At 35.4% G+C, this 14614-nt stretch overlaps 3 protein-coding genes across 3 annotated transcripts; 1 reads left to right on the top strand and 2 right to left on the bottom strand.

Moving 5' to 3' along the window:
* The first annotated feature begins 2048 nt into the window (after positions 1-2048).
* On the top strand, positions 2049-5298 carry LOC100264293 (uncharacterized membrane protein At4g09580). Its single transcript, XM_002278860.4, has 4 exons — positions 2049-2550; positions 4033-4303; positions 4385-4555; positions 4808-5298. Exons 1-4 carry the CDS (start codon positions 2354-2356, stop codon positions 4931-4933), a joined length of 765 nt encoding a protein of 254 aa, XP_002278896.1. The 5' UTR covers positions 2049-2353; the 3' UTR covers positions 4934-5298.
* Positions 5299-7055: 1757 nt separating this feature from the next.
* On the bottom strand, positions 7056-12534 carry LOC100266124 (uncharacterized). Its single transcript, XM_002277553.5, has 6 exons — positions 11580-12534; positions 11395-11453; positions 10996-11065; positions 10779-10907; positions 10510-10638; positions 7056-7559 (listed from the first exon to the last, which is right to left on the bottom strand). The coding sequence occupies exons 1-6, from the start codon at positions 12327-12329 to the stop codon at positions 7071-7073; spliced, it is 1626 nt and encodes a 541-aa protein (XP_002277589.1). The 5' UTR covers positions 12330-12534; the 3' UTR covers positions 7056-7070.
* On the bottom strand, positions 12519-14339 carry LOC100260920 (putative glucan endo-1,3-beta-glucosidase GVI). Its single transcript, XM_010665075.3, has 2 exons — positions 13961-14339; positions 12519-13865 (listed from the first exon to the last, which is right to left on the bottom strand). Exons 1-2 carry the CDS (start codon positions 14028-14030, stop codon positions 12907-12909), a joined length of 1029 nt encoding a protein of 342 aa, XP_010663377.1. The 5' UTR covers positions 14031-14339; the 3' UTR covers positions 12519-12906.
* Positions 14340-14614: the final 275 nt, after the last annotated feature.

The raw sequence follows: 14614 nt of genomic DNA, 5'->3' as shown, positions 1-14614 counted from the left end.
AGTCAACAATTGACTTGTTTTTCCATTGCTTGGTATCGACAAGCTCCATCATGTTTATAGTTCATCAGGTGCTATAAAAGTGGTTGAGGAATTCATGCTCCATTTGGTCCTAACTGTCAATACACTTGAGTGTAAGGTTGGTATATCAATCAAAGACATTCCCTTGGAGGGATTGAACAAATTGTTTGACTAATAGATCATCCTCTATACCTGCATTATTGTAAGTTTCAATGAAATGGACAACATGTTACTTCAGATTTCATTTTCTATCAAATGATTGAAACTTTTGGGGTTCATAACCCACATGCATACGTAAGTTATCAATCTTCCTAATAAAAGGCTTAGAGTACTTAAGTGTACTTTATGAGGGTTCGCCATACCACACTTTGATGATGTTAGTTATCATGTCTTGAAGTTGTTGGATAAATATTGACGCCATCGAGGTAAATTCAAGGGTTTGCCCCCCGATTTGCACCGACTTAAACACATGTGGTGCATCACCCAAAGACACAATCTTCGAAGAATAAGTCCTTGGTTTAACTCAACTATATTTTATGTCTATGCCTCAACCTTATTCATAAGGGAGGCTATTTGTAAATCTTTCTTCTCAATAGTTTTGGCGAGTTTGGCGATGACATGAGTCATCTTAATTAATTGTTCTTTTACTGATGTAGTGTTCATTGTCATTACTAGCATAATCATCAAGAAAGAAGAAGTAAAAGAGTCAAAGTGCTTGGAGGAGTTATCCACCTTTGACATCCTGATTAGTGAGTTAGTGTTTGAGTTGACATCAACAATAGAGAAAAATGACTCATCCCTGGAATCCTTTAGTGTGGGATAGCACTTTTCTCTTCCATGAAGACTTTGAACTTTTACCCTAAAAAAGGCCAAGGTGATGAATGGTTAGTAATTATCACATGTTCCTACCATTTTCAACAAACAAGTGTGCTCACTTGCTAACTTTGTTGTAGGTGCAGTAGTTGATTTTGTTTTGCTACGAGTCATAAGGCTTGTATAGGTGTTGTGTGTCGATTGAGCAATGACAATCTTGTCATCATCCTTGTTGATATGCACATGTTAAGTCTTTTTAGATGTCATTATCTTAGAAGTGATCAATTTCTTAGAAAAAAAAAAGAAGGTAAAACAATCCCCTAAATGTGCCAGAAATTTATATGCATAAATTTCATGAAGTCTTACAAAATTAACAAAATTATAAAAAAATAATGTGAACAATTTTTTTTAAATTATTATTCTTTTAACAAAATTCTCTATGTTAATATTCTTTTAAAAAAATATTTTCTCTGTGATTCTTTCACTTTGATCACACTTTGAAATATAATGACAAAAATGCTTTCTTTATTTTGAAGATCAATTGAACGCCTAGAGTGGTTTGTTTTTTAATGAACTTTCGAGATTTCTTGGACTTGTAGAGAAAATTTATAAAATCTTTTTTTTTTTTTTGTGAAACCTCTTTTTCTATTTGAATTCCTTTTCATTGGAGGAAGTATGAAATTAGAGAATTAAATTTGAAATCAATTTAATTCATTAATTCAAAGAATCCAGTTCTTTGATTTTGGTAACTTATTACCTTTATGAACAAAATTTGCTAATAAAAAATATTTATTTTTAATTTTTTTAAGATTTATTTTCTTTAGAAATTCGTTAAAAAGAAAATACTTATTATTATAATTAGAAGATTTAATTTTATTTATAAGATTAAATTTTATAACCTTTCAAATTTTCAGGATCCTTTGAATACATGTCACCTATCAAATTAGGCATCACTTATTGAGTTTAAATTTGGTTGAAATGGTAACTCACAATTTTGAAAATCAATTTAAGGTTAATTCAAATAAATAAAAAAATTTGATGTCTACACGTGTCATCATCTACTACTATTTTTACTGTTAAAATGATGACTGGATGTGATAGGAGATGATGCATTAAAAATAATATTAATAAAATATTAAGTAACTTTAGACGTAAAAAAATTAAAGAGTATGAAAATGGAATTTAGTATTTTAATAGGAATCGCCACGTTACCAAATGATTAAAATAAGAGAAAAATTTGAGAGGGCCGACGACGTTATTGGAAATAAGAAATCTGTATAAATGAATAATAGTGGAATTTAGTAAAGGTGGCGGAGAATATTCTTTCAATTTCTCTCCAACTTTTCTCATCAGGCAAACAGAAGATAAGGTGGAGGAGGAAGGGGAGGCAACATAAGCAAGGGGAAAAGGAAAGGAAGGGGACTAGGTTCACAAGTTTCTCTCTCTTTCTCTCTCTCTCTTTTCTCTCCTCACCAAGGAAGGGAAGAGAAAAGAAAAGGAAAAGGAAAAGAAATTATAGATAATGGAGAGGAGAGGAGAGAGGGATTGCAAAGAGAATGTTGAAGGGAGGTTTCCTTTAACCTTTTGGGAGGTGACAGGGGCATCTGCGGTGGTTGGGGCCTTCGTGTTGGGTCTTGCTTGTGTGTATTTGACCATGCCCGCCTCTGATTACAGCTTCCTCAAGTTGCCTCGCAGCCTTGAAGATATCCAGATTCTCAGGTATTTTTTATTCTCTGTTTGTTTCCAAGAAATATGTTTTCTCTGGAAGGATTTGGTATTTGAGTTTGCGAGGGATCTGGGTTTTGTGTTGGTTCTCTGCTTCGATTTGGTTTTTGTGTTTTGCGTGGAAACAGAAGCTCCATTGCCAATTTGGCTGTGTTGGTTGGGTTGCTTACAAATGGATTTCTTTGCAATGGAATCTGAATTTTCACGGAACCCCATGTAATTTTCGTTTCTAAGAAATTGGAGTTCCAAATCAGATCCAACTGTGTGCTACCCATTGCAAGCTCTTTTTTTTTTTGTTGATATTTTTTCTCTTTGATTACCTCAAATTGGGGTTGGGATGGGGCTGAGGGATATGGTTTCCCATTTGGAATTATCGCAAAATGGTTATAATATTATTGCCTTTCTTATGATCTCGTTTCGTCTGTTTGCATGATCAGAAACGCAGTTGAGAGGTTCCTCTCCTTATTTCTTTTCCTCTATTAAAAAATATTTCTTTTACGCCTTTGCTTGTGTTGGTTGCACAACATTGGATTTGTTTTTGTTTTTCGCATTTGTGGAGTTGGGGGTCTTATGGAATTCTTTTTTGGAAGGGCCCAAATCCAAAATTACCTAATTCTGAGCAACCAAACAAGCCTTCACCTCATTGACAGAGGTTTGCTTACAAGACCAGAGTATTGATTTCAAAGGCATGGTGCCAAAAGAATTGAAATGGTTCTGAAAGTTGCTTCTTGTAATTTTGAGTAGGTAACTCTCTAGGGTCCTGAATGGGGGTTTCCCGTAATGGGATCTATCATAGGGTTGTATTAAGCTTCATTTGAGAAGATTTTAGATTCCTATGCCCTGACTGAGGACATGGTAAGAATGCTAGAATGGCTGATAAGGCATTGTGGATTTTTCTGATCTTTAAATCTGAGTTGTGTACACCCATTCCAAGGTATAGAGATAATGACTTGGATTGTAAGGAATGAGGCAATGGGAGGTCATCTTGTTGCTTCTTTCATGCTTTTAACTTTGTGGCTCTTCATTTGGTAAAGGGTCCTTCATAAGTTACCTCCAATGATTGTCAAAGAAGTTTTTGTGGTTTAATCATCTAACATGAAATAGTTTCTTAAAAGGAATGAGAAAGCCATCAAGTTAGATGCAGATATCCATCAATATCTTGACCTGATAACTTGAGCAAACATGGCCTCCTGGTCCACTGTCACATCATGTTAAAAATGGAATTGGATTAACTGTTGCGCTTTAATTGATATGTCTGGCTATATTGTAAGTTTATGATAGTTATAGATATTGAAATTTTATGAACTACTTATCTATTGACAAAAGAGATGCGATTGTATTATTTTCTTAATGAATTTACATGGATCTAATTTTAGCAATCTTGTTCTTTGAAATGTCTTGCTGGATAGTAAGTACTTCATCAAGTTTGTCATGGGAGATTGTTGATTCTGATTTGTGGATGTTTCTCTTTGGTAGGGATCACCTTGAGGACTACACAAGTGACTACACCGTACAGGTTCTGGTGGGATACTGCATGGTCTACATTTTCATGCAGACCTTCATGATCCCGGGTACTGTTTTCATGTCGTTGCTTGCTGGGTCTCTTTTTGGAGTTTTCAAAGGTGTGGCTCTCGTCGTGTTCACTGCAACTGCTGGTGCTTCATCTTGCTATTTCCTCTCAAAACTGATTGGACGGCCCCTAGTTTCATTTCTTTGGCCTGACAAACTAAGTTTCTTCCAAGCGCAGGTGATTCTGGACGCCTTTGGCAGCCTTCCTTTCTTAGATGAAGCAACATATTTAATGAAATATTTCCCTTTCATATTCTAGGTGGCTAAAAGAAGAGAGCGGCTGCTGAATTACATGCTTTTCTTAAGAGTGACCCCAACATTGCCAAACACATTTATTAACGTTGCTTCACCGATGGTAGATGTGCCATACCACATTTTCTTCCTGGCAACCTTCATTGGACTGATTCCTGCTGCATACGTCACGGTCAGGGTAGGTGTTAAATACTCTTGCCTGTTGGATTATTAATGATTATTTCCTGCATTGCTGGGAATGGGAATAAAATTTTAAACGCAGGATATACAGGAGTCTATTGATTACTTACAGTTCACAATACTGGCAATGTCCATGAATCATGTCTGCTCTTGAGATATTTGCAGTGAATGGTAGAATGCATACAGTGAAGAAAAAGGTTTGGATAGAGTCCCTAAGAATGTTGGTTTCCTTTTCCTTGGTTTTATACAGGCTGGAATAGCACTTGGAGAGTTGCGGTCAGTGGGGGACCTTTATGACTTCCAGTCAATTGCCACTCTGTTCCTTATTGGAGTTGTTTCTGTCACCCCCACATTGATGAGCAAGAACAAATCATAGTATTCTACTATATAGGGCTCATGTGTCTGGAGTTGGGGGGCCATGAAACTTGAGCTGTCGCTGCATTCATGTACAGATTAAGCAAATAAATGCAATGTGCAACCATCACTGCATCTGCAACTGGCTGGCTGGCTGGCTGGAAATTGAATTGGAGGGCTTTGAGCTTGGATAAATTCTCTGCAATCTATTTTAAGATTTGGGGTGGGTTATGGGTTTGTAATTTGCTTAATTCCCCTAGTTAGAAGAAAATATGGATAGGAACAATATTTGGAGGAAAAATTTGTATCATGGTTAAAAAATTCAGATGTAAAGTACTGATTTATCATTGTTCCAGTGCTCAAATACAGTCATTGATTGATTTGTTATTCGATTCGGAATGGATATTGATCTGTGGCACAGTTGGTATAACATACATCGAGTTTCCCCATCCATGTCTACTCTTTTACATTTGTGGAGGATGAAGGTTTACTATTAGGAGTGCAATATGTGCAGGATGATCGGAGTCGTTTTGGGTTATCATTTTTAATAGAATTAATTGATTAAGATGATGAAATAGTTTTTGAATTTGTAAATCTAATCTTTTTCATGTTTGAACTTGAAAAATAACTTATTTATAACATAAATGTGAAACATTACAATTATTTATATGTATGTTTTAAAAGATATAAAAAAATATTTTTATAGAAAAAGACTAATGGTATTTTTTATTAAAAATGGGTATTTTTTAGGTTAAAGAAATGGAAGGTTAGACTTAGGGTCACAAAACTTGTTGATATAATATTTACAATGTATATTATTTTATATAATAATATATATTTTATTTATTTTATTTTTATTTTAAAATAATATATAAGTTTATATATATATTGGGATAATAGATTGAAAGGAACAAAATTTTTTCAATATTGCAAAAGTAACTTTCCACTTCTAATAGGTACAGAGGATTTTATACCTTTTTCGTATGGTAGTTTTCAATTTTCATTGATGAATTTTCTTCTTCCACCATTTTCATAAATTGAATTGAATCAACCCACAATATTTTCTCAATATTGCAAAAGTAACTTTCCACTTTTGATAAGGTACATAAGATTTTATACCTCTTTCGTTTGATAATTTTTATCAATGAATTTCTTCTTCCACCATTTTCATAAATTAAATTGAATCAATCCATAATATCATAAGATAAAAAATAGGGTTCGATTTTAAAAAATAAAGGGAACTAGAATAGGGCACTTAGGTTTCTTTTCACTTAATGTATGAAAGTTCATATGCAGTGGAAAACTGAAATCGAATAAGGAAATAATGAAACTTACTTTATTATATATCATAAAAAAAAAATTGTTCTTATAATTTAAATTTTGATACAAATACATTAAAAAATTTAAAATTTTGAATAATTCAATCTGAAATCAGATCGAACAAAAACTTTATTCGAACTTAAAGAATTAAGGTTTAGTACCTCGAGTTGGGTTGAGGTTTGGTACCTCATAGTAGATGACAAGTTGGATTGGGTGAGTGAGGTTCGGATTAGGTTGAACTTGAATTAATTGTTTTAAATGCGAATGGGTATTTTTTGGGTTCATGTATATTTTATCAACAAAATGATGGAGAAGATATGATTGGATTATTGTCGGCATTATCCGGTTCTGCCAAAACATTTTCTACTTAATATACTATGGATTATCAAAGTGGACATAAATTTTAATGAATTAAAATTACATAATTGATCAAAATTTTTTGTTAATTATAAATAAATTATAACCTTTTATTTCATCATTTTAAAATGAAATTATTAACCATTTGATCCATTTCTTTGTTAATTATAAGCTTTTTATTTCAATATCTTAAAATATATATAACAAACAAATGTAATCACACCAAACCATATTTTAGAATTTTTTAATTTTTTGAAAGAGTTTTCAATTTTATAAATAGAAAATGCCAGAAAATCAACTTGTAAACAAATAATTCAAATTGCCTGCACTACAATTTGTTCAGGATTGAATACTGGTACAAGGATTTTGTAAAACAACATTAACCACACAACTTTATATTGTAATCCTATCAGGATGAAAGCTTTCACAGCACTTTCAGCCAAGCTGCATCCAGCTACTGCATTTGCTTGGCCCGTATTTTCCTACCGAAATTTCTTGGCTTTCTTGCTCCGCCGCCCACCCTCTGGGGTCTGGCTTTCCAGCTTCCGTTTTTTCCCTGTTTGTTTTGAACCACCACCACCACCAGCAGCGTTTACTGCATTGATCTTTGCCTTTCTGGCAGCAACTGCTGGTCTTTTCTTTTGTTGTTCTTTCAGTGTATTCTCCTTCTGGTTTTTGGATTTGAACTTCACCGCTTCCTTGGTTTGCAGACGGCCTTTCTTTGGGACACCAGATTTGCTTGCTTGCAAGCCCTGGTAGGAGATGACAGACTTTGTCTTCAATCTATTGCTGCTTTCCAAGGAAATCCTTGAACCAGACGCCAACTTCTTGGCTGGGGAAATATCTGCCTCTGCAGGTGTTGGATTTCTTCTCTTAGATGGTGTGGTGGAACTAGGCTTGGCATGATAGAGCCTCAGATCCCGATCCCGCAGCTTCAAGTTTCGCTTCTTAACAACCAAGTTTGCAGCATCCTTTACATAAAAAAATTCAATACTTATAAGAGTAATAATATATGGTAGAGTAAATACAAGATTATAGCTTAATTGCAAAGAGATTAAAAAACCATAGGCAATTTTAATTACAGGCCTCCCCATAACCCTATTGGTCAAAGGAAAAACACACTCCCAAACAGGTGACCACTCCTAAATCAGCTATCATCGTATCCATTTTGGAACTTGGAACCCCACTGCATGGCTAGCAAAATACCCACCAGAGATAGAGATAGATCATTGCAATAGCCATAACAATTTGTCAATTAGATTACATCAAGAAAGCATTACTGCTGAAGAACAAACATTAAAGTACAGTGGAACATTTTAGAGTGAAAAGGCACCATAAACTCTATAGCCCTGTTCTAACTCGATTTGACTTGCACATGCTTCCTGCTTTGGAGCAACACAATTTCAACTCAGATGGAAGAGTTTTATTTAATACCATAAACATGAAGTTCCTATTTCAACTTCATTTTTCCCCTTCTTAAAATCCATGCTTGTAGTCTAAGTTTTAAAATAGACCGTCTTCTTAATGTTTTGATTTCAAAGTTGGCCTCTTTTACCTGTATCAATTCACTAATACAACAGTTTATTTTGGGTAGTAAATAAGTTGCAAACTTTCAGATTATTGCAACACAATCATCTGACTGTTAGACTTACAATCATGAACACTACAATATCATGTTTATACTACCATAAGTAATGGAAGATACATGTAATGTATCACATCACGCACCCTCCAAACAGAAATGAGAACATAATGTTAGTTAAAACCTAAATGATCTTACATGCATCAATCATATCACATTTCTAGCAAATCATGTGCTCTGATGATACCAGTATAGGATCAACTACCCCAGACAGGAACTGTGGTGGAGATTGTTGTGGGTCGTTACAAGAATCAGATAGATATCAACTCTCGAGGAGAAATTGGAGGAGATAGATAGGAGGGTTATGGAGACAATGGGTGAATATATCAAGAAGGGTGGAGTGGGAACACTAGGCAGTGACAGCTCAATGGAGGGTGCCTATGGGGTAACAGGGATATAGAACAATTCCCTCACAAAAAGAAAGGCATGGGGAGGTCAATATCAGATATGCAACCACAAATATTTCCTCTGTTGAGAAACTGTTATGATTTTTACACTTCAAAATACTTTCTACTTGATGCAGGACTTCTAAATAGATACAGAATTTGACAATCAACTATTAAAAGTTGTTACCATGTGCAATGAGTAGATTATGATATATTTCTTAGTTGTTTTTTTTGGTGTAATTCTTTATCCTTGCTCTATAGATATAAATTTTCATAATATAGAATTTTCATTTTCTCTTCACAAATATCTTATTTAAAAAGTTACATATCCGAGGCGAGTTTTCAAAAAACTGCTCAAGTTTTAGCAAAAGCTGCTCTGTGGGGTTGTATCGATTGGTTGATGGTGAGAAGAGATATATTTTACATCCCAGAGGGGCTATAATTGGCACAAAAGTTCCTATAAAAATGGGAAATGCCTTACTTTGAACTATTGATTTACGTAATTGGAAGTAACCAATTAGGTCTACTACAAAACCTAAAAATCGATCCAATTTGAGGTACTTGTTGAAGAGATGAAATATAACCAAGGTATATCTTTTTTATCAAAGGTTGAATCAATCATCATCAGAAGAATTAGGCCAAAAATTAGGATACATTGTGGAATCTATGCAGAGTAGGTGCCCTATTCAGCAATACAGGATGCCCCCACATAACTTCCTGAAGTATTTCCCATACAATCAGTTGTTGCTACTGCTGTTTTTCCCCATGGTTTTTTTTTTTTCTTTTTCATTTTTGCTTCTTATTCTCCTCTTCATTCCTTCCTCACATTTCACCTTAATTTCAAATAAAACAGTTTAAATAGCAGCCTTATTTCCATTAAACTCAAAATTTTCAACAAATCAAACCAATGCACCACTGTTTGGACAGACACTGGGGAGGAAATCCTTAATTTGAATTATCATCAACTAGGAGGGAGCATGAGGAAATAATGTTACTCATGCAAAAGGAAGAAGGAACCGGTAAGCTGCACACTTTCTAGGGAAATATGGCTCATGGTGTTTGTGATTTTTCTTATTCCTTTAGTGCTTGCCCAGATATGAGAAATAGACGCTTAAGAGTTGGAGTGGAAGTTCCAACAGGAAAAGCAGTGGACAGGAGGGGAGAAGTATTACTCTTTGTTTGGCTTGGCAATTGGAAAGAGGAATAACAGGGCTTTTGTGGGAATGGAACCCACAATTCCAAAATGGAAGCATTTGTGCTTTTTCTTGCTACAATGGTAGCAGAAGGTGTTCCTGGTGGTAGGAGTTCTCTTGTGGGCATTGTTGGCAGCTTGAGAAGCAATAGAGATTAAGGAGCTTGGTTTTTTGTTTTCTATTGTCTCCCTTTTGTATTGATGTGCTTTGAGCAGTCCAGGAGGTATAAATGGGTTGCACCCAAGTCTGCAATCCTTTAATGTTTATTCTTTTTATCTATAAAGAGGAAAGCGGCAGCATGAGATAAATGGCATAGACCAATTGCGATCCAATATGTTCACCCACTTAGCTATTTCAGTTACTAGAATTTATTTAATTTTTATTTTGGGTAAGATGTCTGCAAATTTGATGCAGTATGAGTTCCACAACTTTCTAATATAAGAAAAACAATACAACAAATTCAAATCATGCCTTGGGGAACATGAATAAACCGTGATGCCCAGGTATAAATAATATATTCTATAGTTGCTTCATGGGGATTATCTGGTTCACAAACTTAGGTTTTCTAACAAACAAGAATAATGTCCACCATACAGGAACCTTAGTAATAACACATCAAGGCTGAGCATGCCACATAATGTCAAAGTGAAAAAGAATCGACATCAACAGATTGAAAAATATGTAAGAGAACAGATCATACCTTTGTTTTAAACAGAATATAGGCAATACCCTTTCCTACACTTGTATGAGGATTTCTAACAACCCGAACAGCTTCAATACTGGACTCCAGGCTATCTATACCGCAAAACAACTGATAAATTTCTTCAGCCTGCAGAGAACAAATGTCCATATTTTAAAACAGGAGCAACAAAAGAATGCACACTTTTTTTTTTTTTTTTTTTTTGATAAATAACAAAAAAATGCACACTTGAAGTTCATCACTTCATATAACATATAAGAATGGATTACCTTCACATCAAAAGGGAGGTTTCCCACAAAAACAGTCCTCTTATTATCATAAAGTGAAGCATCATTCTCTCCTTTCAATTTTTTGCGAGGTGGACATGCCCTATCAACACGGATGTGATTTCCTCCAATCTATATCACAAATATAAGATCAAAACAAATACTTCACCTTGGAAATTACTACAGCAACAGATATTTAAATTTTGGAAAGGCGACTTACCACAGACATATTATGAGACAAAGAAGTCTGTGCTGATTCCTCAGTCTTGAAAACAATATAAGCATGGACACTGCAAGACATGAAAATTTATGTGAACGGAAGAAATGGAATAAACTTTACAGGACCATTAACTAAATCATAAGAACATTGTCAATTAGAGGATGAACAATGCAATTTTCCCTGGTGCACAAACTATAACTGCTGCAAATCAAAATTCTATAAGCTATTTGGAGTATCTGCCAGAAATGCCACCAGATATAATTTTCGAAATTGTAAACCAAACAAGTAAAAAAAAATAATAATAGAAAACTGAATGATGGACAAAGGTTTATAAATTCCAACAGGTTTGCAGAATTCAAACACAAAGAGAATCAACATAGTATTCAGCATTATTCGTACCTGTCAACAGAATCATTGATTTTTTTCGAGATTATCGCACCCTTTCTTGGTTTTTTGCTCTGATCGAACAATCAAATGAGGAAGAAAGAAATAACACCATTAACATAAAAGAAAGAAGCAAAAAAAAAAAAAAGTATTCCTGTAGCAAAAAATAAATGCAATTCAACATTCAACAACACACTCACATCCAAGATGGGAACAGAGCGAATCCTCACAGACTGAACCTCCCCGAACACGCTAAATTCCTTCAACAAAGCCTTCTTCTTGATCTTCAATGGCAAATTCCCCACAAAGACAGTCCTCAAAAGCTTGCTTTCATCATCAAACCCCTCCTTCGAGACCAACATTTCAGCAGGATTAACCACGCTCTTCCTCTTCTCCCCAACACCCTCCACTTTGGCCACCGTCCCATAGTGTTGTGCCTCATACTCCTCCTCAATCTCATCCCTCTTCCTCTTCTTCTTCTTCTTCTCCTTCCCCTTTTCTGAATCCACCATTTCCTTCACTTCAGATCCCGAATTAGGGTTTCCCTCAGAACCCAAAATGATATATTTTCCCTTGTTTTTCTTCAACGTTTTGTTCGACTCAGAAACCGAATTAAGAAGTTCTTCATTCGATTCAGAACCCAAATTAGGGTTTCGTAGTTTGTCGTTCTTAGATTTCTTGGGCTCGACCAAATGCTGAGCTTTTGGAGCATCTTCAAGAGTTTGAGAAGTTTCGTCAGTTTCTTCGGTCCTCTTCCGCTTCTTGACCTCAGAATCGGGAATGCTAGGGTTTTCAAAAGGAAGTGTTTGGGAAGAAAGACTGGGCTTTCTACGGAAGGGATTGCTGTCGGAAAAGAGAGAACGTGAGGAAGCATCATCTTTGGGAAGATATCCGAAAAGGGTTTTGAAAACGTCGCCGCTTTCGGGATCTTTGGGCTTCTTCTTCCCCATTGCGGTGGAGGCTCGGCGCTAAGGAGGGAAGAGCAACTGTTTGACAGGGAGGAAAGGAAACGCGGAAGCAAATATTCAAACCTCAAATCCCTAGAGGTGTGTTTGGCTGCACGGATTAACAGACTCCTCGTTTGGGAATTGGCAACCTTTTTATTTACCGGGAAACGGCTGCACAATTTTATTATGAACTTTGTACTAATTTATAATTTTTACTGCTTCATACTTCAATTATACCTCTCCTTATGGTTTAAAGCATAATTCTTCTATTTAATATTTAATTTTATCAAAATACCATCATAATAAATGAGTATTTGGTAAAACTTAATACATATTATTTAATGATTTTAAGTTAAATTATATTTAATGTATTAATTTAAAATTTATTATTTAATTTTTATTTTTAAATATTAAAAGTTATTTGATAAAAGTAATTTAAAATTTATTATAAATCATGTAATTGAAACATTTATCGTAAAATATGATCAAATAACAATGATAATTGTGGTTTGGAGTCAACATGATAAGACCCAATACTTCAAACTAATCCAAGGGCAATACAGAGCAAGAATATGCACATCTAATTAATGAACTCAACATGATAGACCTCTGTCATATTAGGGTAGTACAAGCCAAAGTTCTGCTCTGTTCCCCTGGGTTTGAGATCCTCATTGAAAATGGCAAACACATAAGCCTCTATGCTCTCCCCTGGCTTCTTCGGTGTCCCTTTTGCTCCTGATAAGTGTGCTACCAGGTTGTTGTTATACATCCTTGCGTTTTCAATGGTTGCAATCTGACCATTTTCATTGGAAGGCCACCCACTCTCCGTCACCACCACCTTCACAGAGGCCCCTCCGGCCTTCTCCAGGGCTGTGTAGGTGGCATCAGTGATAGCGTCAAACAGGTTCTTGTATTCAAGCTCCCCATCCCTCACAACCACCCGGCTACTATTGAATAGGGCGTAGTCCAATGGGACGTTTACTGGGTCATTTATGTATGAAAAGTAGGGGTACACATTGACGAGAAAAGGGCTTCCATTTGCTGCTAAGAATTTTGTTATGGATCTCATTATAGGGTCTATGTCCATGGAGAATTCCCCTTGTGAAGGAGGGTATGAAGTTCCAAGAACTGCCGTGGAAACGCTGGTACTTACGGGAATACTGTATGGGAGTTGGGCATCTCTCAAGGCCTGATCGAGATTCTGCATGGCTGGAAACACATAAGCTGCTAAGTTCCCAGGGATGACTTCGTTTCCAGCTGATATGTACCTGAACCGGACAGTTTGAGAGTATGGAATCACATTGGTACTGACCCAGCTTCTGGCAAAGGAGAGGTCGGCGGCGAGTTGTGGGAGGTCCTGGTTTAGTGTTCCAAGGACAACTTCAATCCCAGAGCCTTGAAGAGCCTCAAGGGCATCTAGGTTCGGATCAAAAAGACGAAGTCGGTTTATGTTTCTGGATTTCAACAGCGCCACAACCTGGGTTGAAGGTGGGAGGTTGTCCCCTAGCCTTCCATAGTTGACTCCAATGGTTCCAGCTTCTGCATCAAGATATATGGCAAACTCAAATAACATAAAGGGGATTACAATTTCAAAAAAAAAAAATCATGACGAAAAAATAATAAAGCAAATATACCTGCATAGGAATCAGATTGAAGAAAGAGCAGAAGAGACACAACAGTTATGAAATAGCATAGCTGAGCCATTGAAGCAAAATTCTGAGGCACGCTGCTGCTCTCTTTTCTGATAAGAGGAAGTATTTATAGAATTAAAGTAAGATTTTTGTTATAATCATCAAAATTAATCCACTGTTTATGACTCAGAATGCATGCGAGATGATCAATCATTTTAAAAGTTGAAATTGCGGGATTGGAGGATTAGAGGAACGGCTCATCCTTGACCATGATCAGCCAATTAGTCCTGTATTTTTTAAGTTCAAGAGGGAGCCAACCTTCAGGATTTCTTATGTGTTTTAATTGGCTTTCATCGTACGGTGGCAGCTGATTCTGATTAGGACCACTCCCTTTGGCCAAAAAGAATCATTTTTTTATGTGTCAAACAATTTTGTTTTATCCGTGGAGTTTAGATATTTAAGTCAAACTGAAACCCATCCTAATCAAGAATTTCAAAAATAAAAAAGTTCCTTCAATTTGAGAGAGTAGGTCTTATCAATTTGGTTTTGATTTTCTTATCTTCTAATGGATAAAAACCGAATAAACTGATATTTAAATCTTATATATTATTATTTAATATTTGATAAAAAATTTATATTAAATTATATTAAAGTAAT

The sequence above is a fragment of the Vitis vinifera genome, chromosome 2 (genome assembly GCF_030704535.1).
Source record: "Vitis vinifera cultivar Pinot Noir 40024 chromosome 2, ASM3070453v1".
NCBI lineage: Eukaryota > Viridiplantae > Streptophyta > Magnoliopsida > Vitales > Vitaceae > Vitis > Vitis vinifera.
Note: the sequence above shows the minus strand (reverse complement) of the source record. Positions and strands in the feature narration are given on the sequence as shown.

Bases quoted from the DNA above. Each gene is read 5' to 3' on its own strand.
- LOC100266124 (XM_002277553.5), bottom strand. From the start codon at position 12,329: ATGGGGAAGAAGAAGCCCAAAGATCCCGAAAGCGGCGACGTTTTCAAA. The intron at 10,908-10,995 runs GTAAGTCGCCTT...TTTGTGATATAG, and splicing joins TGTCTCATAATATGTCTGTG to ATTGGAGGAAATCACATCCG. The intron at 7,560-10,509 runs GTATGATCTGTT...TTTTATGTAAAG, and splicing joins ATATTCTGTTTAAAACAAAG to GATGCTGCAAACTTGGTTGT.
- LOC100260920 (XM_010665075.3), bottom strand. From the start codon at position 14,030: ATGGCTCAGCTATGCTATTTCATAACTGTTGTGTCTCTTCTGCTCTTT. The intron at 13,866-13,960 runs GTATATTTGCTT...ATCTTGATGCAG, and splicing joins TCAATCTGATTCCTATGCAG to AAGCTGGAACCATTGGAGTC.
- LOC100264293 (XM_002278860.4), top strand. From the start codon at position 2,354: ATGGAGAGGAGAGGAGAGAGGGATTGCAAAGAGAATGTTGAAGGGAGG. The intron at 4,304-4,384 runs GTGATTCTGGAC...TTCATATTCTAG, and splicing joins TAAGTTTCTTCCAAGCGCAG to GTGGCTAAAAGAAGAGAGCG. The intron at 4,556-4,807 runs GTAGGTGTTAAA...GGTTTTATACAG, and splicing joins CTGCATACGTCACGGTCAGG to GCTGGAATAGCACTTGGAGA.